Raw genomic sequence first — 23,872 nt, forward strand, 5'->3', positions numbered from 1 at the left:
TTACTCCCACAGACCTCTCAGTAGCAAGGGCAGAGCCTGGAGTCTGCACCTATATTGGCTGTGCTGGGGAGGGACACCTGGACCAAGCACCCAGAGAGAGTGTTAGACACACCCCGTTCCCCCATCTGCCTTTCACTCGGCTCCCTGGGCTGTGTCCCCCTCCCTGGGCTGCGCTTGAAAATGACAGGTACCCAGAACACTTAGAAGCAAGAGAAGGACAAAAAAGAACAGCCCAGCTTTTATATATTGGGGTTCCACCCAGAATGTCTTGTCTTAGGAGTCTGCAAGAACACAGGTTTGCCAAATCTCTGACTTAATAAACTAACCAAGGCACCAGCTGGGGCTAAGTTGTTGCTACCAGATGTTTTCTCCCCCACTTTTCCAAGAGTCAGGGAGAAAGCTGGGGGAAAAGGTTGTCCCACCTCCTACAGGATAAGGACCAAGCCAGCCCCGTAACCTAGTGTTCTGGGCCCTTCCCATCCCAGTCTCAGCCCGCTCACCCCTTCCCTTGCCTCCATCACCACATGCCTCCACCTCACATTTGACTCCTGTGCCTCTGGAAGCTGGCTGAGGCCCCTAGGGGAGATGGGTAAAGTCCACCTCCAGTCGAGAAGTGGAAAGGGGTCTCCTGGCCTTGGCACAGGGGGCGCTGGCCTGGGAAATGGGAAGGACCAAAGGGCACATCTCCAGGTCAGGGACCAAGGGACTCTGAAGCTCAGAGGCCAGGCCCTCAGGCAAGTGCCCCTCAGAGATCAGAGATCCAAGTGAGATGGCATCACCACGGAAGGGACTGGAAGCAAAGCGGCCAGTTCTTCCCTTCATCTGTGTCTGTCCGCAGGACCAGCCCCGACCCAGAGACAGTGCCAGCATTTGCCAAGCACCTGCCTCAGCAAACAACCCTGAGGGCTCCCTGCGAGGCCCTCCTCGAGTCCTCCCAGCGGCCATTAGAGAGGTGACTGGTCTGCAGGTGAAAGAGTGGACTCGCCAGGCAGCCTGGAGAGGAGAGCGCTGATGCCGGAGGGGCTGGAGAACCACAAGGTGGGCAGGGAGGGTTGCTCCTCTGTCATCATCGCCCTCTGGCCCCCTTGCTACCCCTCAGGGAGGCCCCTTCCCCGCTCTCACCCTCTCCCTTCCCGACACCTTGGGATGGCCCGGGCAGCCCTCACAGCGGACTGGACTTTAACGAATTCCAGAGCTCCTTCCCCACTGTTGCCCTGCCCATCCTCACAGCAGCCCCGTGAGGTAGGCAAGGGCTGCTTTCCTCATTCTATAAGTGACAGGCCTGCAGGAGGAAGGCTGCAGTGGCCAGACACCCTCCCCCGCCCCCCCGCTCCTGCAGGTCTGCCCCTCAGTCCTGCATCCCAGCGGGTGCCTGGCTGCCGCAGAGGGCAGAGACAGACCTGCCTCAGGGAGCACTTGTCTGGGGAGCCAGGAGCTCACACATTAACCTCTGGCTCATGCCCCCCACCCCACTGATTTCCAGCTGCCTCCAGGGCCGGGGCAGCCTCCGGAGGTGGGAGAAATTGCCGGAGCTGGGGCTTTGGTCCTTGGGCAAGCCCTGGCCTGGCCTCCAGGAGAACTCGTGGCCCTGGGCTGCCCCGGCCCCGGGGCTGAGAAGGTGGTCTCCACTGCCCAGCTGCCCCTCCGCGGGGTCACCTGCACTCACTACACAGTCACGTGCACAAACAGCAAAGACGTGGACGTGCCCGTGAGCCCCATCCGTAACACTCACACTGGTATCTGCAGATCAACAGGCCCAGGTACAAACACACGTGCACGCGCGCACACTCACACACACTCCTGAACACGTCGTGTGCACCCGCAGGTGCTCCTCCCGGCACAGCCGTGTGCCTGCCAAGGTTAAGACCGGGCGGTTGGATGGAGAATGTCCACAACCTCGCCAGGCCTCTCTCTGCTTCCCCGAGCGCGCCCCTTCCCCTCAGTCCAGGACGGGGCAAGGGGCCACTTCCCCAGCAGGTATCCTGGGCCCGGCAGCAGCTCCCCGAGGCCCGGGAGGCTCCCGAAAGTGGCCTCCTTCGGTCTCCAGGTAGAAGGCGAGGACCTCACAGGTGCTGGAGCCACAGCCAGGTGGGCCTAGATGAGTCTCTCCTCGGGTGGCACCTTGAGGACACTGTCCATCTCCAGCCGGGCTCCGGCCACCTCCTGCTGGCTCGGGCTGTAGGTGCCCTCTGACTGGCGGCGCTTTCTGGCCGCCAGGATCCCTGAGAGGAGCCCCAAGAGGAGGAGGAGGAGGCAGGCGCAGGCCGCAGGCACTGCCACCTCCAGCAGCGGGAACGGCAGCGGCAGCGATAGGCCCTTCTGGAAGAGATGCAGTAACACGCCTAAGACCATGGAGGCGGGGAGACCCCCCAGTTCCTTCAGAGGAGAGGAAAAAGCATCGCTGGGCGGAGGCTTCCCTGGGAGGTAGTGAGAGACTTGGCCCCAGAGGTATGCAAGCGAGTGCCTGGGAGCTACCTATTAGAGGCACCACAAGGGGATTCCTGTACAGCAAAGGGGTTCTGGCTAGGAGGAGAGAAAACACATTTATTGAATGCCTACTAGGAGCTGAGCACCGTGTGTGGGATTCCATGTCAACCTTACAATGATCTGATGAAGCGGAAGTGAGGACACCCCCTTTCTTCTGTGAGGACAGGAATCTTTGGTTTATTTTGTTTACCCGTGTATCCCAAAACGCACAGCAGAGCCTGCTCAGTAGGCACTCGATAAATACTAGAGGAGGAAACAGAGGCTTTGCCCAGATCCCCCCAGACACATGACTAGTGGGTGTCAAGCCGGGACTGGCACTGCCCTCTGTCCTCCCCCAACGCCATGCCCATGCCCAGCTCACACCACCATTCTTCAGTCTCAAATTCCAGCCGAAGGTCCTTCCTTCAACTGGCCAAGGTGGGCCTCAGTGCCCAGCCCTGCCACCCTGCCTCTCTCAATAAACACCCAATCTGAAGTGATGGGACCTGATCCGTCCCGAACCCAAAGGGCAGTCTGGGTTTTTAAGTGTCTGTGGAGACCATGCTCAACCCCGAAGTGGGAGGCATCTCAGGCAGTAGCAGGAGAGGCTCCCCAGCCAGGGGGCCCGTGCAGGGCATGAGCTGCAGCAGGCCGACCTGGCTGCTGGCGAGCTCAGAATCCACCCCCACCCGCCCCCCGGAGACTCAGACCAGGCCCTGGGGGCCCAGGAAGCCACCTCTCTGGCTCGTCACAGACACCGGGATGCCCCCATCAAAGATTCTACAGACCTGGAGTTCTGAAGCTCCAGGATCACCGACTTCGGGGGCAGAGGCCCAGGGCCTCAGATTCACCGGCCCCCCCTCTGTCCCATGAGACTTCTCAGCCCACTGTGACCTGGGTCCCAAGCCTCAGCCCCCAGCCCTGAAGAAGGTGCCCAAGACTGTAGAGAAAAATTCATCCCAGCCCTGAATGGGCCCTCCCCAGGCTCCGGCCCTGGGCACTTCAGGAGGAGCTGTAAAGCCATTTCCTCCCTAGGAGGAGGGTGGCGGGGGACGGAGGGAGGGTGTGGGGGGGGAATGTGTGCCAGCGGCTGTAAAGTTCAACTTGAAAGGAAACATTCCCCAGAAGCAGAGAGGTTTGGGGTTTATGACCCAGGCCGCCAGAAGCCTGTGGAGATCAAGGCTCCTCCCCAGGCTTCGTCCCTCGCTGCTGCGCCCACTCTGGGCTCACTTCCCGCTGGGCCTGCAGAGTCTGTTCTGCCCCTTAGTGGGGAGGGGGCCAGAGGGAGGTTCAAGCTCAAGCTTCCGGCTGGCCCCCATCTATTCGGACCCCTCCTCAGCTGAGCTTCCCTGGGGTCAGGGGCTGCCTTCACGGCAGCCAAGCCTTCCCAAGCCTTCTCTGGCTCAGAATCCCGGGCTCCCCACATCTTCCTACTCTAGGATCCTGGCTCAGAAACCACCAGAGATTACAGGCTCTCGTATTCACCAACGTAAATCCCAGAATTCCAAGATCCTGTGGGCCCTGAATCCTGGCCCAGATCAGACTTGGCAAAGCCCAGCTGTTTCACTGCAGTCCCCAGAGGGATGCTGGGGGCCCCTCCTGTGTGGGAGTGTGGAAGCGGCCTGAGTCTCCTTTCCCTGCTCCCCCCGACCCCGTGACAGGCCTGGCCCAGGAACAGCTCCACAGGTGCTATATACGCTCCCCCGTAACATCATCTCACTAAAGTCCAAAACAGGGCACCCACCCCCTCGGGCATCACTCACCACCACTTCGCAGAACTGGCCTGAGAAGCTTGCACTGCAGATACATTCATAGACCCCACCAGCTGTCCGGCAGGTGCCGCCATTCAAGCAGGGGTTGGCTTCACAGGGGATCTGACACCTGGGAGGCAGGGACAAGGGTGGGGCTGAGAGAGCTGCTCCCTCCCAGGCTGCCTCTTGTTCCCCCAGCTCCTTTACTTCCTCAAACCCTCCCCCACCCCCTACACACACTGGCATCAAAGCTCATTCATCCACTGTCCCCGGCACTGTCCCTACCTGGCTGGGCCCTGCCAGGTGACTGATGCTGAAAGCCATCTCCATCACCTACCACGCCCCTTCACCCCAGCATTCATGACAGAATGACTGTCACTCCACCAGAAGCACGGGGGGAGCCTGTGTAAAGCCACCTGCCCAGGGATGCTGACTCTGTCTGGAGCGGGCCCAGAACCTGCATTTTTACAGTCTCCCCAGGTGGAGGAGTGGGAGGTGGGCTGAGCACGGAACTCTAAGAAACACCACCAGGCAACTACTTCCCAGCAGGTGTCTGCATAACCCAGGATGGTCTTGGAAGCCCCAGAGGGAAAGAATTCAAGCAAGAGAGGTGCACTGTCTGGCACTGTGACGACAGTGAGGGCTGAGAAGGTGAGCAGGGATCCACACCCCACTTCACCTGCCCTGGCTGGAGGGGGTCCAGAGGCCCGCCCTGCCCGACTCGCCACACTCAGCAGCCCGCCTCCCAGGCCCCTGGACCCCAGACCCACCTCTGGCCAGCAAAGCTCTCCTGGCAGCTGCAGTTGGCACCCTGGGGCCCACCCTCACACGGGCCACCATCGAGGCAGGTGACATTCAGGCTGCACTCCTCTGGCAGGACAGGCAACCTGAGGAGAAAGCACAGAGGCTGGCCTGGGGACAGGACACCCAGGACCTGGCCCACCCCCACGCCCGCGGGTCACTCAGGCGACCTGAGCCTCTGCAATGTCACCCAAGGAATTAAGAGCCACCTCCTGGAGACCCTGCCGTCAGTCCTGGAAGCCGTGTCTAGGGTGGAAGGGGTGGGACATAGGGCTGCCACTCTGTGACTCCAGCCCTACCCCCACCAAGGTGTACAACATCGGGCTGAACCCTTCGAGGCTGAGTCCTCCGAGGAGCTGATGAAATGTAAGTAGTCTCCCGGGGCAAGAGCAGCCTTCTAGACATAGAGCTTGGGCCTGACATTCTTTGCGTAGAGAGGGGGATTCAGGCCTCTGCCAGATACCACTCCGTAAGCTTGGCTCCGAAAGGAGTGGGGAGTCATGGCCAGACTGAATAAGGGAAGCGGTCAAGACTCGGACCATCTCTGCCTGGCCCCGTCCCACGGGACTGACGAAGGAGGGCATCCGTGGTGGGCAGCTCGGCAGGAGAGCCTCTAGGCTTTCTTCCGACACTAGCTCGGGGTTCCCCCACCCCGACTGCCAGACGGCAGCGTTATCTCAAATTCAAATTTACCCGGGTGTCCTGTATTTTTTTCTGGCAACTCTAGGGGGCTGCTGTTCCCAAGTTACAGATAACAGCGCGGTGGCTCAGAGAAGGGACGTGGCTGGCCCACGGAACCAGCGCATCCGCACCCGGGCTTCCGGACTAGTCTGACCCAACCCCCGCCCCCGGGATCCCCACCCCTGCCCCGTAAACGCCTGACCCTTCGGACCCAGGCCGCCCCCGGCTGGCCGTGCGCACCGGCAGCGCGGGCCCGCGAAGCCAGGCGGGCAGCGGCACTCGAAGCGGCCGTCTGGGCGCGTGTGGCAGCGGCCGCGGGCACAGGGCGCTGAGCGACACGGGTCGGCGCGGGCCTCGCAGCGCGGACCCTCCCAGCCCAGGCCGCAGGCGCAGGCGAAGGCGTCGAAGAGGTCGCGGCAGACGCCGCCGTGCAGGCAGGGCGAGGGGACACACACGGGCGCACCGCGGCAGCCGAGGCGCGGAACCGGCGCGCCGGGCCAGGCCGAGAAGGGCTCCCGGGAGCCGGGGGCCGCGTCGGGCCGCGGGCCTGCTAGGGGCAGCGGGAGGCCGCCGAGCGCCACGCGGCCCAGGCAGCCCGTGAAGTTCTCGGCCAGCAGGACGCGCGCGCCGCCCGGGCCGCGCAGGAAGTCCAGGTCGCTGGCCAGGCCCCGCAGCGCCACGGGCGTCGCCGCGCCGTCCAGCCACAGCAGCCAGCGCGACGCGGAGGCCGCGGGGCGCTCCATGGCCAGGCGCACGCGGTGCCAGGCGCCGTCGGCCACGTGCGGCCCGGGCGCCGGCAGCACCGCGCCGGGCAGGCCGGGGCCACTGCGCACGCCGGCCGCCAGCGAGCCGTTGCGCACAGCCAGCCAGACGGTGTCGGGGGCGCCCGCGGCGCGCAACAGCCCGGCCTCGGGGTCGCGCGTACGGAAGGCCAGAGAGAGGCCGCTGAGCGCGCGCCCGGATGACGCGTTGTGCCCGCTGAATTCCGCCGGGGGTCCCTCGCGGAACGTGGCCTCAGCCACACCTGCAGGAAGAGAGAGTCAGAGGACGGCCTATCGGTACCCAGCCCAGCCCAAGCACACCTGGGTGATGCGGGGACCAGCCTGCCGCCCCCGTTCCCCCCACCCCCGCGGTCTGGGGGTGGGGGCACACACACCCACCTATCATCTAATCCCAGGAACTGTTCCCCCCACCTCATAACTCTCTACCTCCAAAGAACCAGCTCCGGGCTGGGGAGACCTACCCTACTGTGCCCACCCTGCCCTCCAGGTCACAGACCAGGCAATAATAACACCTTAGAAAATCTGCCTCCTTCTCTCCTTAGTGAAGTGGCCCTGTGTCATCACCGTGGCTCACTCTTCACTGCAATCATTTTAATATTATAACACAGTCATCTTTTAAAACTGCTGACCATGGCCTTCTCCTGCTGGTCCTCCCATGGCTCCCCATTGCCCTTGGCAAAAAGTCCCAAGCTGCCTGGCCTAGCATTCAAGGACCCTAGCAACGCTGATACCTCTACTTGTGTTTCAGTTCTTATAAACCTCATGCCTTTGCGCGTGCTTTGCCCCCTTCCTGAAATGTCCTTCCCTGTGCCCGGTCAGAGTCTTATTTGCCCTTGAAGACCTAGCAAGTGCTCTCTTCCTCTAAAAAGCCTGTCCTTCTGGATGCGGTGGCCCAACCACACTGGGCTGGGGCTGTTGGCATCCTGGTCCACTGTCTCTGAGTCCTGAAGGCAGGGGTGGGATCTAACCCAGCTTGGGCGTCCAGCACCCAGCATGTGGGCTTTCCAGGGCAGGCACTCACAGACAAAGCCATCAGGGACCTCCTCACAGGTGGCAGGCGGGAGACAGGGCTGGCCAGGACACCACAGCTGCTGGGCACATGTGGGCCCAGTGAAGTTAACAGGACAGGTGCAGTGGAAGTCATTCCAGGAGACAAGGCAAGTCCCACCATTGAGACAGGGCTGAGGCTGCAGGAGAATCAGGGCAGGGACTGGCTCAGGCCTGGGGCTAGCATCGCCCCACCATAACCATCCTTGCAGTGGTTCTTCATTGAGCACCTAGTACAGATACATTACCTCCTCACAAACAAATAGAAAAGTAACTAGCTTTCCCATTTTACAGATGAGGAAACTGAGGCTCAGAGAGGAGAAATCACTTGCTGAGTCAGCTAGCCAGTAAACAGAGGAGCCAGAGTTCACACCCAGGCTATTCCAATCCTAGAGCTGGTTGGCGCTTTGTTCATGAACCTGGGTGTCCCTGTGCCCCAAGCAACTCCCGCAGAAAGGCTTGGGCGGCCTCTGCCTGGGTCAGGGTGTCTGTCTCAGATTAGGACTGAGAGGAGAGGTATGGAGACTACCATAGGGCAAGAGCAGCTGGCCAGAGAGGAGATGAAAGTGAACCCTGCTCTGTCTCTCTCCAGCACTGGGACCTTGGGTGGGCACTCCACCTCCTGGTGCCGACCTGAGCAGGAGAAGGACATGCTAACCTCCAGCGAAGCAGGGTGGATCCCGGAAAAAGGACCCACCCTTTCCCCGTGGCACTCACACTGCACGTGTCCTCGGAGACACAGCCCATGGTGAGGTTCCAGGACCGCCTGCTGCCCGGCACACTGGGCAGGCTGGAGTTCTCCAGCAACGGTGGAAAGAAGGGGAGGTGGAGGCTGTTGAGTCGCAGGTCCTGAATGCAGCCTCGGAAGGGCCCACCCCAGGGCTGGGCGTCAGCAGGGAGGAGCCTCCCGCCCACGTGCACCTGCTGCCCCAAGCCCTGCAGCTGATCAGGCCCAAAGCTGAGCGTCACCAGGTGGCGGAGCCCATCATCCCAGCGCCCAGGAAGCACCAGGGCAGGACTGCCCAGCACCTCAGCCCGGATCTGGCCCTCACGCAGGAACACTGTCAGGCCAGCTACTGAATCGTTGGCAAGTTGGAGCAGGAGGCCAGCACGTTCCCGGGTGCGGAGGAGGAAGGACATGGTGAGGTTGGGGCCTGGCAGCTGGTCGAGCAAGAAGGAGGCAGAGCTCAGGGTGCCCCCCAAGCCAAAGGTGGCAGCAGGAACCTCTGCAGGGAGAGAGGGTGCCGGGCATGAGGCCTGTGGGCTGGGGGCAGGCACAGCCCCTGCCCTGGGGCCCACCTGGCTCGTTCCTCACCATCAGCACATGTGGGACCGCTATAGGGCCGGGGGCAGTCACAACGGAAGTGAGTCCACAGGTCCACGCAGACCCCTGCGTGGGCACAAGGCGGAGGCTGACACTGCTCCTGGCGCCCGCAGCCCAGGAGGACATTCTCGCCGAGATCCTCAGGCAGCAGGAGGTGCCCGTCCACGTGCACGTCCTGGAGGCAGCCCGTAAAGGCCACACCACCCAGCTGCGTGGAGCAGAACCCAGCAGGCGTCGGGGCCGGGGAAGCCGTAGGAGGCGGGGCCACAGGGCTGGAGGCCACACAGAGGTGGGCAGGGCAGCCCTCGTGCCAGAGCCGCATCTCCAGGACCCCGAAGCGGAGCGTCACCTCCACTCGGTGCCAGTGGCCGTCGTTTAGGGGCAGGTCCAGCAGCCTCAGGATGCACACATTGTTGCCGTGACTCCAGAGTGTGGCCTGAAGCGTGGTCTCCACCAGCGCCAGCTCCAAGCTGCCCTGAGTGTCAGAGCGAGCGGCCAGAGCACCAGCAGGTATCGTAGTACGAAACCTCAGTGCCAGACTCAGGGAGCCACCAGCTGGCACCGAAGCCCGCACAGGGTTCCCAGCCACAACGGAGAAGGTGGTGTTCTGGCCACAGAAAGGTCCGTGGGTACCAGGTGGGCAGCGGCAAGCGTAACTGTGGACCCCTGACTGGAAGGTGGGGACGCAGGTGGCGGCCAGCGGACACGTGTGGCCTTGGCAGCCAGCGAGCCGCACGGAACAGTCACGGCCACCCCAGGCCTCTGGGCACCAGCAGGTGTAGCCCGCCACGGTGTCTTCGCAGGTCCCGCCATGGAGGCAGGGCTCCGACAGGCACTCGTCCACACCTTCCTGACATGTCAGGCCTTCAGGAGAGACCAGGCCAAGGCTCAGCACCCAAGGCCAAAAGCACAGTCTCGACCCAGAGCTTAGCTGCCTCTTGGGACGGCGACCTCAGTATCTACCAACCAAACCCATTCCCAATTTCCAAAGGATTTCTCAAGGTCCCCGGAAGTCCCCAGAGGCTGGAATCCAAGGTACTCCTTCCTTTACCATATCTCGTGAGTCGATTCAATCCCCTAAATACTCCCCAATGCCCCCTTTCCTCCCAGCTCACCTCCCCTGCCTCACCAGCTCTCTAGGCCATAGTCTAGTGTCCTCTAGTTCACCAGCCTCCACCATCCATCTCTACAAGGAGCCAGAGATCTCTTTCTAAAGCATCACCTGGCCAGGTTCCTCTGCTACTTAAGGTCCGATCACTCACCCTGGCATTCGAGATTCCTCGTGGCCTGGGTCCTACCAGGAGTTCATATGTCAACCCTGCTCCCTGCAAACCCTGAGCTGCCTGTTCCTCCAAACATTTCCTGGGAAGTCCTGCCTCTGGGGCTTTGCTCATAGCGCTCTCTCTGGAATGCCTCCTTCTCCCTAATCCTACCTTTCAAACTCCACTCATCCAGCAAAGCCCAGCTTCAAATGGCCAGTACCCTAGAAGGCTTTCTCTGACTCCCAACTCCAAGCTGCTGTGTCACTCCCAACTCCTTGCCCACTCCCAGGCACAGCTCCCCAGAACCCAGTATTGAAAATATCTGTTTACTCAGCTGAGATCTCCTCCAGGGGCCTGGATATGTCATTGGTGCCCAGAAAGGGACTTGGCATGGCCTTTGTGGACAGAGAGATGAAATGGAGGAGGGAGTGGGGATGGGTGTATGCATCTGTGGCACTCGAGTAGCCCCTGGTTCTAACCCCCCACCCCCGTCCCTCTGCCCTAGGGCCCTGGCACTGGCTGTGAGGTCACCCTCCCCTCCAGGGGCTCCCATGCCAGGTGCTCTGGCCCCAGCGTGGGTCAAGAGGCTACAGCCCAACCCCTGCTCAGCCAGAGCCTCCACAAGACCACTGAGGCCAGCCCTGCCCATGTAACCCAGCCAGGGGAACCCAAGCCCAGAGAAGCCGCCAGGATTTGAATCCTGGCCCCAGTCAGCCCACAAACACCACCGCCTCCTTCTGGGGATGGCCAGTCCCACCTCCCCCTGCCAACGGCCAGTCCCACCTCCCCCTGCCCAAGGCCCCAGCCCTGCATACCTGCCAGGAACCACAACACCCCCAGGAAGGTCCGCAGAGCCCTCAGCCCCATTGCATTTCCCCACAGACAGGCTGAGAGTGGTGGGCAGGCACCAAGGCTGGGGAGCAGAGCTCCCCGCCTGGCCAGCCGCCTCCTTCAGAGCTGGCTCAGGAATGCCAGGCACTGGCCTCCCCCACGCCCAGCACAACCCCAAGGGAGGATGGGGGCGGACCAGCCCCACAGCCGGGGTTGCCCCTCCGGGTCCTTGACCTCAGAGGTCTGACCTCCCTGCCACCCATCAGCTGAGCTCAGCTTGGGGAGGAGCTGGGCTCCCGCTAACACTGTCGAACCTGGGGGGGATGACACGCCCTCTCTAAAGCCTCTATGGCTTCATCTGTAAGATGGGGATTTAGAACCCTACCTCGTGGGGCTTTGGTGAGGAGGAAAACAATGCAGAGAATACGCTTCAGATGCAGGGCATGCTGCAGTGGGCCCAGTGTGTGCCAGGCACCCACGAGGCCACTGTTTCTGGGGCACTGTGCCTGGGAGTGGGCAAGGACTCAAGGAACCTCAGCCCATGGGGGCAGGAGATGGGTTTTCAAGGTGCCCAGAGGTTTTGGCCACCCAGAAGTGGGATGCCAAGCCCCCAGCACCTTTGGGGGGTGAGAGTGGAAGGGACGGTGGTGATCACCACCTCCTTCCCCCAGGCAGGGGAGCCTGTGCCCAGCAGCCGTGCCAGGGAGAGGAGGCAGCTTGTCGGAGCAGGAATGCGGGCGGGTGTGGGGGAAGCGTCACAGGCATTCCAGAGGGGGCAGGGACACTCCGTGCTGTGTGAGGAGGTCCTCGGGTTCATCAGTATCCGCAGGGAAGGGTGTCTGTGTGTCTCCGCATCCTCTGTACCCAAGGCAGGGAAAGGCTTTCTGCAGGCCCAGCTCCTGCCCAGCACACCCCAAAGGTGTGCCCAGCTCTCCAAAGGTCAATCATCCTTCTCCAGACACTGCCCACAGTTTTCCGTAACAGCCCCCGCCGTCCACCACACTCCCCCATGATCCACCACACACCCCCCACCTCCACCACACACCCCCCACCATACTCCCTCCACCACACACCCCCTCCACCACACCCCCCACCTCCACCACACCCCCCTCCACCACACACCCCACCACCGCACTCCCTCCACCTCCACCACACACACCCCCACCACACTCCCTCCACCACACACCCAACCACACACACACACACACCGTTTTTACCTCCTCTGTCCTGGCCGAATTGCCCTGTCCTCCCTGCAGGCCCCTCGGCCTCTGCCCAGCCCTTTGATGTCAGGTGTCTAGGGCTCTCTCTGCCCAACACTCCACACTTTCTCCTGGATAACCTTGGCTGCCTGAGACTCCAGCTGCAGGACCCCCAGTCTCAGGCCCCTCTCCTGGGCCACAGACCCCAGATCACCAGCCCCCACCCAGGCTCCTCCCTGTAGGTGCTCCACAGGCACTCAGACTCAGTATGGACAAGGCTGAGCTCACCATCCTCTACCCAATGTCACCCAGGGCAGAAACTCGGCCAGCATCCCTGACACCTCCCACTCACACCTGGAAAAACCCTCAGGGCCTGTAGCGTGCCCCTCATAAATATTTCTCAACCTCCACTCCAGAAGGTTTTCCCCCCACTCCCACCTCCAAAGCCCAGGTCCCAGCTCAGTCCTCTTACCTGTCACCTGGCCACTACACCCACCTCCTCCCTAATGTCCTTGACCCCATCAATCCAGCCTCCACACATCAGCCAGAAGGAACCTTCTCGCCCCAGGTCCATCGCATCTGACCTTGCCCTGCCCCAGTGCCCACCGCACCCCAGGCACCTGTGTAGCCATCTGAACAGTGGCACTGGAAGCCATTGGGCAGGTCCTGGCAGAGGCCTCCACTGAGGCATGGCCGTGAGGCACACTCGTCCACGTCCACACTGCAGTCGTCCCCTGCAAGAAGCCCAGCTGTGGTTCCCACAGCTCCCTCAGAGCCAGACTGGAACTGGAAAGGGCCCATCTTATAGCTAGGGAGACTGAGGCCAGAGAGAGGTGCTTGAACCCAGCTTCGGCATCCCTCCCGCGCATCTGGACACTACAGACCTGCTTCCCTGGAAGGGGGCTCACCCTCAAAGCCCAGAGGGCAGCGGCACAGGAAGCCAGCAGCATGGCGGAAGCTGAAGGCTCCTGGGAAGGCGGCCTGGATGCCCCCATAGAGGGTTGGGTCGGAGCGCTGCAGGCACTGGCCGCCGTGCTGACAGGGGCCCACTGCACATTCATCCTCATCCACCTCGCACCGCTCGCCGCTGTAGCCTGGGGACACACACAGGTGGGCGTCAGGTCACTGGGGGTCACCAAGCAGCACCCCTCCACTGCTGCCAGGCCAGCCCAGGGCCAGGCGGGGACAACAGCTCAGATATGGTCACGGATATTCCGAGGGAGGGACACACTGAGGGGGTAGGAATGACCAGCGCAGGCTTCACCAGCATCGGCATCGTGTTACTATTATTACTAGCATTACTGAGCGCTCTGCGCGTGCGGGGCCCTGCACCAAGGCTTGATGGGCGCTACACGTTTTTACTCTCCTCAGAACAGCCCAGGAGCAGGTGCTGTGATTAGCCCTGTTTAGCAGATCAGGAAACTGAGGCTCCGAGAAGTTGCAGTCACAGGCACACACTGGGCTTAGTCCGCTCAGGGTGTGTGCGCACCGCCAGGTTGTCCCAGGGCAGTCCTCCTCGGCCTGAGCCCCCGCCCCCCTGGGCGTGCGGGCGCGCACGCGCACACGCTCTCGCGCACGCGCACACACACACCTGGCCAGCAGAGGCAGCGGAAGCTCCCGAGGCCCTCGAGGCAGGACGCGTTGTTCGCGCAGGGCGCAGACGCGCACTCCAGCACCTCGTGCTCGCAGCGCGCGCCCTCGTAGCCCGTGTCCGCGCAGTCGCACCGGAACCTGCAGGGGGGCGCGCGACCGGAGCTGAGCACGCGCCCGAACCTCCAGCTCCCCCTATCTCCATCGCGACCCCCACCCCGCCGCCCATCGCGCAGCCTCACCGCTTGAGGGCACCCGGCCGCCCGCTCACCCGTTGACCAGGTCGTGGCATACGCCCCCGTGCACGCACGGCTGGCTCTGGCACTCGTCCAGGTCCAGCTGGCAGCTGGCGCCCCCGAAGCCCGGCGCGCACACGCAGCGGTAGGAGCCCAAGCCGTCCAAGCACGAGCCCCCGTGCAGGCAGGGCCCCGAGGCACACTCGTCCACCTCCGCCTCGCAGGTCACGCCTGGACAGGAACCGAGACAGACAGAGAGATGGCCGCCCAGAGGGAGAGCGAATGAGGCCGAGCCAGGCTGACCCGAAACCTGCTCCAGACTGACCAGAAGCGGAACGTCAGGATCCAAAGAGAGAATCCGTTGTTCCATTCATCCAGAGCAGGTGTTTCTTGCGCCAAAAATAACAGTGGGGTTGAAACAACACAGACATCCCTGCCCCCTTGAGCTCATACCAGTCTAGCCCAGGAGACGGGGATTAGGTCAATATTACGTAAATGAGGACTGATTTTTACTTTTGATAAGCTCAACAGTGGGTACGTGCTAGCTCCTGTGACAGCAAGAGGCAGGGTCTTAGCCTGGGGTATTGAGAGTCAGGGAAGGCTCCTTGGAAGAAGAGACTTGAAGGATGAGGGGGCATTCGCTGGACTAGGATAGGGGGCTGTGTGGAATCAGTTGGATTCCAGAGAGACTATAAGTCTCTCCAGAGAGACTATTGGTGAAGACCTGCTTGGGGCAGGGGCGTGATGCCCTAGGGCAGGGGTGCATGGAGGGTCGGGGAGCAAAGGGGAGAGTTAAGGAGGTGGGGCAGGAGTGGGGAGTGTCAAGCCTTGGGGGCCAGGTAACACAATCCGAGCTTATCCTAAAAGTTTTAAGCAGCTGATATATAGTCCTCTCTACATTTCGCTCTGCTGGCTTTTTGTGGAGGGTGTAAGGAGGGACCCCAGCAAGGAGGGGCATACCCGGTGGGAGATGCTGGACCAAGGTAGCCAACTCCTTCAGGCTTTCCCTGCACTGTCTTGCTTTTACAACTGGAAGTCCTGTGTCTTGGGAACCCTCTCAGTCCTGGGTAAAACCAAGACGGTTGGGAGGCTCTCAGGGGAGGGGCTGTGGAGATGAAGGGAGATGGAGGATCTCAGGGTTTGGGCCCGAGCTCATCGTGGAGCCCGCTTGTCATTGTACACTCCAGTGGCCCTGCCTCTACCCCCTAAGTGGGACTGGTCGTGGGGGTCTGGGGACCCAGCTGGCTCCAGCTGGAACCTTCCCCCCCTTCCTGGCTCAGTGAGCACAAAACAGGGGCCCTCCTTCCTGTGACCCAGCCCCACTCCCACCCTCTGTGCCAGGGGGAGCCAGGCCCAGGCCGCCTGGAATCCCAACCTCCCCCGCCTGGCTAGGAAGGGAAGGAGGAGGAAATGAATCACAGCAGACGCTGCCCCCACTCACATCCACAACTCACCCAGAAAGCATTACCCAAAGCGTCTGAGCACCGCACATCTGGGCACGCACACACCTGCTGGCACCCACACACAGACTTTCCCACAAACGCATTCAGGGATCCCAGACACCTGTGGATCCTGGCAGACACAGAGGCCTTTACGTGACCTAGTCACACATCCACCACTAATCTATCCAGACACCTGAACTCTCAAATGGTGAGAAAGGTACATGGAACCTGTTTCCAAAGTTCATTTTCATCTGTGTGCTGAGATCCATCTCTCCACTCTATGCCCCCTCTCCCGGAGCCCAGCCCCCAAGTCTGTACCTCTTACTCTGAGGTGACCTCAAACTGCCCTCTGCCCTCAGAGAGCGTCATCTGAATTCAGGGTTGAATAGAACCTGGAGTGTCCACACTGCAGGCTCCCAGCTGCCCTAGACCTAGCCTCGCTCCCAGACCTGTCCCTAGCTGCGCCCTCCTTCCTGACTTCCAGGCAGTTGCTCCAGGATGCTCTCGCCTTGGAGGGTGGATGGGACTGGGACGGGGCCATACTCTGGAGGAGGGAACTGTCCCCCTCAAGACAGCAGAGATCCCTGGGGGTACATCTACGTTACAATTTGAGCAAGTCCACCAGTGTCTCTATGCAGGAACTCTGGGGGCTCCCGCCCCCAGGGGAGAGGGTCCACATGACAACCTGAACCATACCGGGGTATCACGCTCCAGAACCATCAGACGAGCCACCAGAGGATGTCTGTGCTACAGCCTGACGGGTCTGGAGTGAGTCGATGCTAGAAGTACTGTCTAGATGTGTCCTCGTTAAAGCCAAGCCAGGCACATCTACACTCTAGTCCCAGAGATGCCTGAGGGGTGTCTCCACTACCAGCACCACCTGAACCCTACAAGGGACTGAAGTAACATTTGCCCAGTGTTTGTAGTGTGCCAGGTGCCGTGCCAGCGCTCGCTCATCACACTCTCAGGTTAGCCCGAGAAGCATTAATTCCACAGCATGACCAAGAGTGGGTACACCCTAGAGCTGCCAGGATGCCTGGGGGTGTCTCTCCTCTAAGGTCAAAGCTGAATTCGTGATTTGACAACTCTGAGCTGCTGATGGGGTCGACATTACACACGCCTCTGGGAAGAGCTGGGGCCATTACCTGCATAGCCGAGGGGGCAGTGGCACTCGTAGCGATCGGCCAGGTTGTGGCAGGTGGCCCCGTGGTGGCAGGGCCGGGACGCACACTCATCGATGTCCAGCTCACAGCGTGGGCCCTGGAATCCGGGCACGCAGTAGCAGCGGAAGCCACTGGGGTCTGGAGCCTGGGGCACACACAGAGCACCGTGGTGGCATGGCTGACTGGCACAGCCCCGGGGCTCCAGGGGCCCACAGGTATAGCCACCATTCTCTGTAGCCTGGCACTCGGTCCCTGGAGCACATGGGTCTGAGGCACAGGCACCCGGGGGGTCCGAAGGTGCCGTTCCTGTAGAGAGAGGAAACTGGCTGGGCAGGGTGGACGGGGGCTACCAGGACACTCCCCTCCCCACACCCAGGCCCATCCCCAGACCCCAGAGTCAGCAGCAGGGCTCCGTCAGTACTCAGGAGGACGCAGGGAGCGCCAGGGGTCTACACACCAGGTGCCAGCAGGCTGCCCGCATCTGCACCCAGAACTGGGAATGGTTTCAGGGATGCCTCCATAGCAGGGAAGTAGGACCCGGGATGCCTGGCTCCCCGGGCAGGATTAGTGAGCAGACGCCCACTAACCCTGTGAGCTTTTCTCTCCACGGTGTCAGTGCAGCCCCGCAACGCCCCTCGGAAGCAGGCCCTGTCAGGCCCATTTTACAAGAGAGCGGATCCAGGCTCCAGAGTGAAAGTGAGGACTTGCCTGAGGTCACACAGCAAGTTCGTGCTGGCTTAGCCCTCAGGGTCTGTCCGTGTGCTCCAGCCCCACCTGGGGAGGGGATCCCCGGCCTGCTCCCTCCCAGGAGGGTGTCTCCTCCCACTGCCCACTCCACTGCTCCCGCTGGGGGTCTGGTAACTCCATCCCTGCGTGAAACTGGAGATGGAGGACTTCAAAGGCCCCTCTCCCCCCTCCACCCCTCCTCCCCTCCTGGCCCTGCTGGCCTGGGAACTTCTCAGAGGATCCCTGGCCCTCACAGTATCCGCCGCCATCAGCAAGTGTGAGTGGCCAGACTGGCCGGGGTCACAGGGTTCAGGGCAGGTATTGAGACCAGCGGGCTGAACTCCCAGCTCCAGCCACTGCGACATCTCCACAAGGCAGAGCTCCCTCACTTAGAGGGTCAGCTCCTGATCTGGAGCCCGCCTCCCTCCCACCTTCCCTTGCTAAGAGCCTGTCAGTGTCATGCCGGTGTAAGAACTTTTGAAGCTTTGAAGTCAGACAGCCCTGGGTTCAAATCCCCACTCGGCCAACAAGCTATGAGACCTTGGGCAAGTCATTTCTCCTACTGAGCCTTCGTTCCCCAATCTGAAGAGGGTTAATAATAGTACGTGCCTCGTAGGATACGGAAGGATTGAGAGCCTCAGGGACGGCAGTCAAGTGCCCACTCGGGGTAGGAACTCAGTAAGTGATGGAGGAACGGGAGCCGCCCACGAGAAGGAGGCACCTCGGACAGACCTGGGGCTCCGAGAGGCGCCCCTCCCCCACCCAGGTTGTCAACCAGACACTAACCAGGCCCCAGAACAGCTTCGGGCCCTGTGCCTCCCCTCCCCCACCCAGCGAAGACCCCCAGATAAGGCTCGACAGCCTCTCAGGCGTCATCCACATTCCACCAGGCAGGGCTGTCCACCGGCCAGCCCCCACCCTTGCCAGCCAGGGCCAAGCAGGATGGGGGACAGGGAGACACAGGTACCGACCGACCGATGTACCCAGGGAGAGAGCCCAGCTGTCAGCCCCACCGCCCAGCTCCCAAAGCACCTGGTACAGCTCAACATGGGCTCGCTCTCCAAGATTCTCACCAAGAGGGGGTAGGGGCAAGCACCCACCCAGGGCCAGGTGTGTGGCAAGGGGACAGAGGGTCTGAAACACTGTCAGGCCAAGATAACCTTCTAGGGCTCTGGGCTCCACAGACCCTCTCTGCCCAAAGCTCCCCTCCCCCGAGCCTGGTCTCATCAGTGAGGGCAGGGGCCATCTGGGCCTGTCTGAGGGGCTTATGGGCAGCTTGTCTTTCTTCTTCCCACCCTGAGCCATGGTGGCGGATCAGTGTAGAGCCTGGTCCTCCAGGGCTAAATAGTCCGATGCGGGTGGGAAGATGGTCTGATTGGGAGGGGGAGATGCTCTGATGGGGGTGAGTGGATCAGGCTTCCTTGGGAAAGGACACAGGTTTGGGCATCAGCCCCGGCTTGTATCTGGGGTGTGAAAAGTGCCCGCCTTGTGAGTGTTGTGAGGGGCCACTGAGGGAACGTGAGTGAAGCCCTGGCACCAGCGAGCCTTCAGCGAGGGCTCTGGCCATTACAGTCAGGGTCCCTGGACCCAGCACACTCAGGAGGAGCAGCACAGTGGTCCCAGCTCCCACTTGAAGGGCCCTGGCTGTTGGGTCCTATGCCAACAGGCCCTTCGTTTAATCCCAGCAAGCGCCACCCCTCATCTGTGTGACCCAAGGGACCCCACCCCAGTCTGGAGCTTTGCCCCTGATTCAGAGCAGGCTGAGGAGGCAGCACTTGTGGGGACAGCACTGTGGGAGCAGGTGGGCCATGACCCTGTATGACGGAGCCCCAGGAGGCCGAGCCCAGCCCCACTGGAGGAAGGAGTTCCTGCAGGCAGAGAGGAAGGGAGCTGTCTGCCCTAGGAGGCCTGCAGTGGTGCCAGAAGCCTGCGTGTGAGGCAGAGCCGTCTCTCTCGTGTAATCTCTGTCTTCACAGTTACCTTAGGGGGTGGATAGAGCTATCATTCATTTTGTACACTTGAGGAAAGTGAGGCTCAGAGATAAGCGACTTCACAGTTCCTAGGAGGGGCTGGAATCCAAACCCAGGTCTCACTGCTCCAGAGCCTCCACTCTGGGGGTTCCAGAATCACCCCAGGACCTATATAAAGGATACGGATTCCTGGGCCCCACTCCAGACCCAGAGATGCAGAACGCTTGGGCCTGGGGCCCAAGAATCTGCATTGCAACATGCTCCCTGGGGACTCCTTTGCACGTTGAGGCCTGGGAACAAGCACTGACCTTGGGCTCTCTGCCTCCAGGGAGCGAGCCCAGGGCTGAGGGGAGGAGAGGTGAGCATGGCGGGATGGAGAAGGGGCCTTCCCAGCCTGGCTGGAGGGGCGTGGCCTGTTGCCAGGGTGACGAGGGGCCTGTGCTTATCTTTACAAATCCCTCCTGACCTCTCAGGCTGCCTGGGACGACCTGGCGGGGGAAGGATTAACGGACACCCGCCCCTCCCCTTGGACCTGCTGCCCTGCCCTGGGAAGGCCCAGAACCCACCTCCGGGAAGAGAATTTTCTTCATGGAAAGGACAGGATTATAATAACAGGAACCATTTCGTGAGTGCACGTGTAGCTGTGCTACACATCTTGCATCTATTATTACATTATTGTGTTTGATTCAAACTGGAAAAGGTGGGTGCCGGTAAGAAAACTGTTTCTCTAACTCAGAGAGGTTGATACACTTGCCCAGGATCACTCCTCAAAAAACTAAGAAGCAGATCATTTCCAGACTTCTGTGAAGTCCACATCTCCCAATGCATGTGAAATTCCCACTTTGCAAACTCTAAATTGCCACCCATGTATTGTCATTTTAGAGCCTTCTAGCCCAGCCTCCCCCAGGCACTGAAAGAGTCTCGGAAGGCTTGTCTGAGAGTGAAGGTTCCAATATCAGCCTGGGCAGAGCGGGCAGTCTTCCCTGTCTATCCAGATCCAGCTGCTAGCAATTGCACGGTGCGTCAGGCTTCACTCTGTGCCTAGTTACTCCTACTTTATTTGCACTTGTAACAGGCCTAATGAGAACTGCCAACGACTAATGAGAAGTGTTTGCTGAGGGTGGGTTTTGTAAAGCTTCTCATCTTGACAAGGCAAAAAAGAGAATACATCTGAGAAGCCACCCAAGGTCCCATGAGATGTGCTTCTGGCATAGGGAAAAAACTGCCCATCTAATAGCACGAGGCCCCAAGGGTAGGACTGCATAACGGTGCAGCACAGCTGAGGCAGAGCCATCGGGAAAGGGCTAAATGCCTCTAATAAGGCAGCAGAGTTTGGAATAGTCTTTTACAAAAATGTTTATCACCTGAGGTTAAAAGACATAATTTTGGTAACCCCCACAGTAGCTGTCGCGGATCCACTGCCTACCCTTTGCCTGGCGTTGGCAAATTCCAGTGTTTCCAGACCATGGCCTCAGAGGGCTGGGGCCAAGGAGGCGCTTCCTGGAACGGGCGTGAGACCGGGCAGATGGGTTCCCAGGCCTGCCACCCCAGCAGGCCACTTTTAACTATTAGTGGCTTCCGGCTCCTGTCTAAAATTTCCTTTGAAGCGGGATTCCATGCCAAACCTAAGTTGGAGAACTGCTGCATTTTCTTATCGGATTCTTGTAGCAGCCCTCAGAGTGAGCTGGTTTGCCCCCTTTAGACAGAAGCACAGAGAGGAGATGTGACTTTACATAAGACTAGTCCCATAGGCGCCTGTGAAATCCTGGCCCTGCCACACACAAGCTGTGACTCTGGGCAAGTTACTGACCCTCTCTGGGCCTCGCTTTCCTCCTCTGTAAGCTGGGGGTATCAGAGTTGACTTCACAGGGCTGTTGTGAGAATTAAATTCGATCATGTTAGTCCAGGAGCAGCACGTACAGGCTGATGGTGTTGTTCACTTGCCGACAGATCTTTACTTGGGGCAAACACTGACTATCCAACAAATCCTGACGTTAGAGCATTTGTGTGTGGCTCCCTCCTCCCTGCCTCTGTCCTGCAAGCCCCCACCCAGCTCTGGCTGGAGGAGGGGCCGGACTTGGGGGCTGGACTTGCTGCCCCTTTGTCAGCTGGGCTCCCTGGTGTGCAGGCAGCCGGGAAGGATGTGAGAGCCCCGATGTGCCCCATTGTGCTCCAAGATGCTTGGCGCTCTCCTAGCAACCAGCCGGGCCTTTGTGGCAGAGTAGGCCCAGGAGGGAGGGGCCCCGCTCAGGGCCTGGCAGGGGTGGGCGGCAGAGCCAGGGGCCCAGGGCATCCAGAACCCCCATCCCCTCTGGAATGGAAATTACTTTTCAAGTGACATCATCCCTGGCCCATCTCCTCCTGGCAGTCAGGGCTTGGGTCCTGGCATCCAGAAACGTTCATACCCATAGGACCGCACCCCAGCTTTCAGGGATCCCCAGGGAGGGGGCTCCCTGTGCCAAAATTGCAGGGGGAAAGGCTGGTCCTGGGAATCCCAGCAGGGCTGCGTGCGGGTGAGTGTGTATGTCAGCGTCCGCTCCCTTCGGTAGCATGCATCTACTTAGTGTCCACTTTGCCACAAGGTTCACGTGAAGGTACATCTGAGTGTGAGTGCACACCTGTGTGCAGGCACGTGTCACGTACAGCTAGGTGTGTGTGCTCGAGTGCATGTGTGGCGGGTCTACACGTGCCTGTGTGCCCTTGTACGTGCCACACCACTGTGCTGGTGTGGGGGCAGTGCATGTGTGTGTGTGCAGGTGCATTTGTGCGATCTGTGCGTGCACGTGCCTGTGTGTGTGCACTGTACGGTAGAGGACAGACCAGGATTTCATGCCCCTTGTGCAGAGAGCAGGCCCCCAGCTCCTCTTTGGTTTGCCTCAGGGGCCCAGCTTGTAAGCCCCCATCCTTCCATGAGCCTCAGTTTCCTCCCTTGCAAAACAGGGGCCTTGTCCTCCACAAGGGCCCTGCGGAGAGGAGACGAAGGTTTTGTGAGCCGGGCCGTGCGAGAGGCTGAGGAAGGCCCCAGGGAGGGGCCTGAGAGGTTGGACCCACATCCTGGGACTCTGAGGAGGTGGGGACTCCCCCGCTGCAGCAGAGCCCAGGCCGTCCTCCTGCACAGGACTTCCCAGGCCTGGCCCCGTAGCTATAGTGACCAAGACAAAGCATCCCCCAGACCCCCCAGGAAGAATTCCAGGCTGGCGCACACGTGAATCCACTTGGACAAAAGCAAAAACCTCTTGGTGAACGGGGTCTGGCTTCACGAAGCCCTTTCAGCTTGATCTGGGAACGCTGGGGGGCGGGGAGGGGGCAGCGGTGGACACATGTGTTCCCAGATGCCCAGCCACTCCCCAGGGACGCCAGAGCACCCCCAGCCCCGCAGTGCAGGCAGGGTGATCACCAAACGGAGGGGATGCAGGCAGGAGCCCTGGGTCTCCTTCCCTCTTCTCCACCCCAATCCACTGGGCTGGGGTCTGCTGCCCCCACCCCACGTCCCCGAGTCGAGAGCAAGGACACAGTTCAACCCACTCAGTAAGTTGCACCCCGCAACTCGCGCTGGGATATAGCCCACCACACGCACAGAGCCTCAGACACAACCCCTGGCTCGCGCGGGACAGCTGCCCAGCCTCACAGCTTAGACGTGCCTACAGCCCACAGCCCATAACCTGCGCACAGCTCACATGAGAGCCCCCAGACTCGGGCCTCACAGGCCAGCACAGCCCAGCCCAACACCCCTCCAAGACACACGGCCCACCCGTTACCCGGACCCCGGCCGGTGGCGGTCCCCCCACAAAGTCCCCCGCGACCACGCAAGCTCCAGTGGCCCCCAGATGCGCACCTCCCTGCACCCTGCAGTCGGGCCCGGCACCCACACGGACACCCCACGGCCTGGGGTGCTGCCCTGGGTCCCCCAAGGCTCGGCCCCCAACTCACCGACCGGGAGGGCGAGGGCAGAGCCCCCGAGCAGGAGCAGCAGGAGAGGGGCCGGGGGCCTGGGGTCCCGGGTCCCAGGCCGGGCCAGCGCCATGGCAGCGCTTTGCTCGGCGGCTGTGGGAACGGGCGGCCTGGCTGGCTCCACACCCCCGTCTCCCTCCAACCAGCACTAATGCCGTGGACAGAGGCCCGGCCCCTCCCGCCTGCCCCTCCCCCTCCCCTCCCCCTCCCCACCCCGCCCTCCCAGGCGGCTCCACCTTGAGTAGGGTCTAGAGGAGGGGTCTGACCCAGCCCGCTCCCCAAGCCCAGGGCTCCGGACTCCAGATGAGGCCTTGGGGGCCCCCATGTGTCTGACCTTGTCCAAGGGCCCACCCTTCTCTCCCTCCTGACCTCCCCCCCGCCTTTTCCTCCCACCTCTCAGGTCCTGCTGCCTCAGCCTCCTCATAGACATTTCTGTTCTGGGGGCTGTTCTTCTCACTAGATGATACCAGCTACTCCCAACTCCTCCGTGATCCCACCCTGCCCACCCCCATCTTCTCTTAGCCCAGGCCTCCCTCCCCAGCCCAGCCCGAGCTCCCCTCCCACCTCCTCTCTGCTGGAAGCCCCAGCCCCTCCCACTCAGCTTGTTCCTCCCAGCCTGCTCCCTCCCAGGGCTGCCCACCTGAGAAGGC

The 23,872-nt window shown here is 61.2% G+C and overlaps 1 protein-coding gene across 1 annotated transcript; it reads right to left on the minus strand.

Annotated features, from left to right (window-relative positions):
- Positions 1-220: 220 nt before the first annotated feature.
- On the minus strand, positions 221-23,343 carry CRB2 (crumbs cell polarity complex component 2). The gene is made up of 13 exons (XM_067743354.1): positions 23,202-23,343; positions 16,558-16,881; positions 14,006-14,201; positions 13,736-13,875; positions 13,053-13,238; positions 12,765-12,878; positions 8,844-9,716; positions 8,246-8,754; positions 7,503-7,668; positions 5,940-6,723; positions 4,988-5,104; positions 4,230-4,347; positions 221-2,319 (listed from the first exon to the last, which is right to left on the minus strand). Exons 1-13 carry the CDS (start codon positions 23,293-23,295, stop codon positions 2,095-2,097), a joined length of 3,846 nt encoding a protein of 1,281 aa, XP_067599455.1. The 5' UTR covers positions 23,296-23,343; the 3' UTR covers positions 221-2,094.
- Between the last annotated feature and the right edge of the window lie 529 nt (positions 23,344-23,872).

This window comes from Pseudorca crassidens, chromosome 7 (genome assembly GCF_039906515.1).
Source record: "Pseudorca crassidens isolate mPseCra1 chromosome 7, mPseCra1.hap1, whole genome shotgun sequence".
NCBI lineage: Eukaryota > Metazoa > Chordata > Mammalia > Artiodactyla > Delphinidae > Pseudorca > Pseudorca crassidens.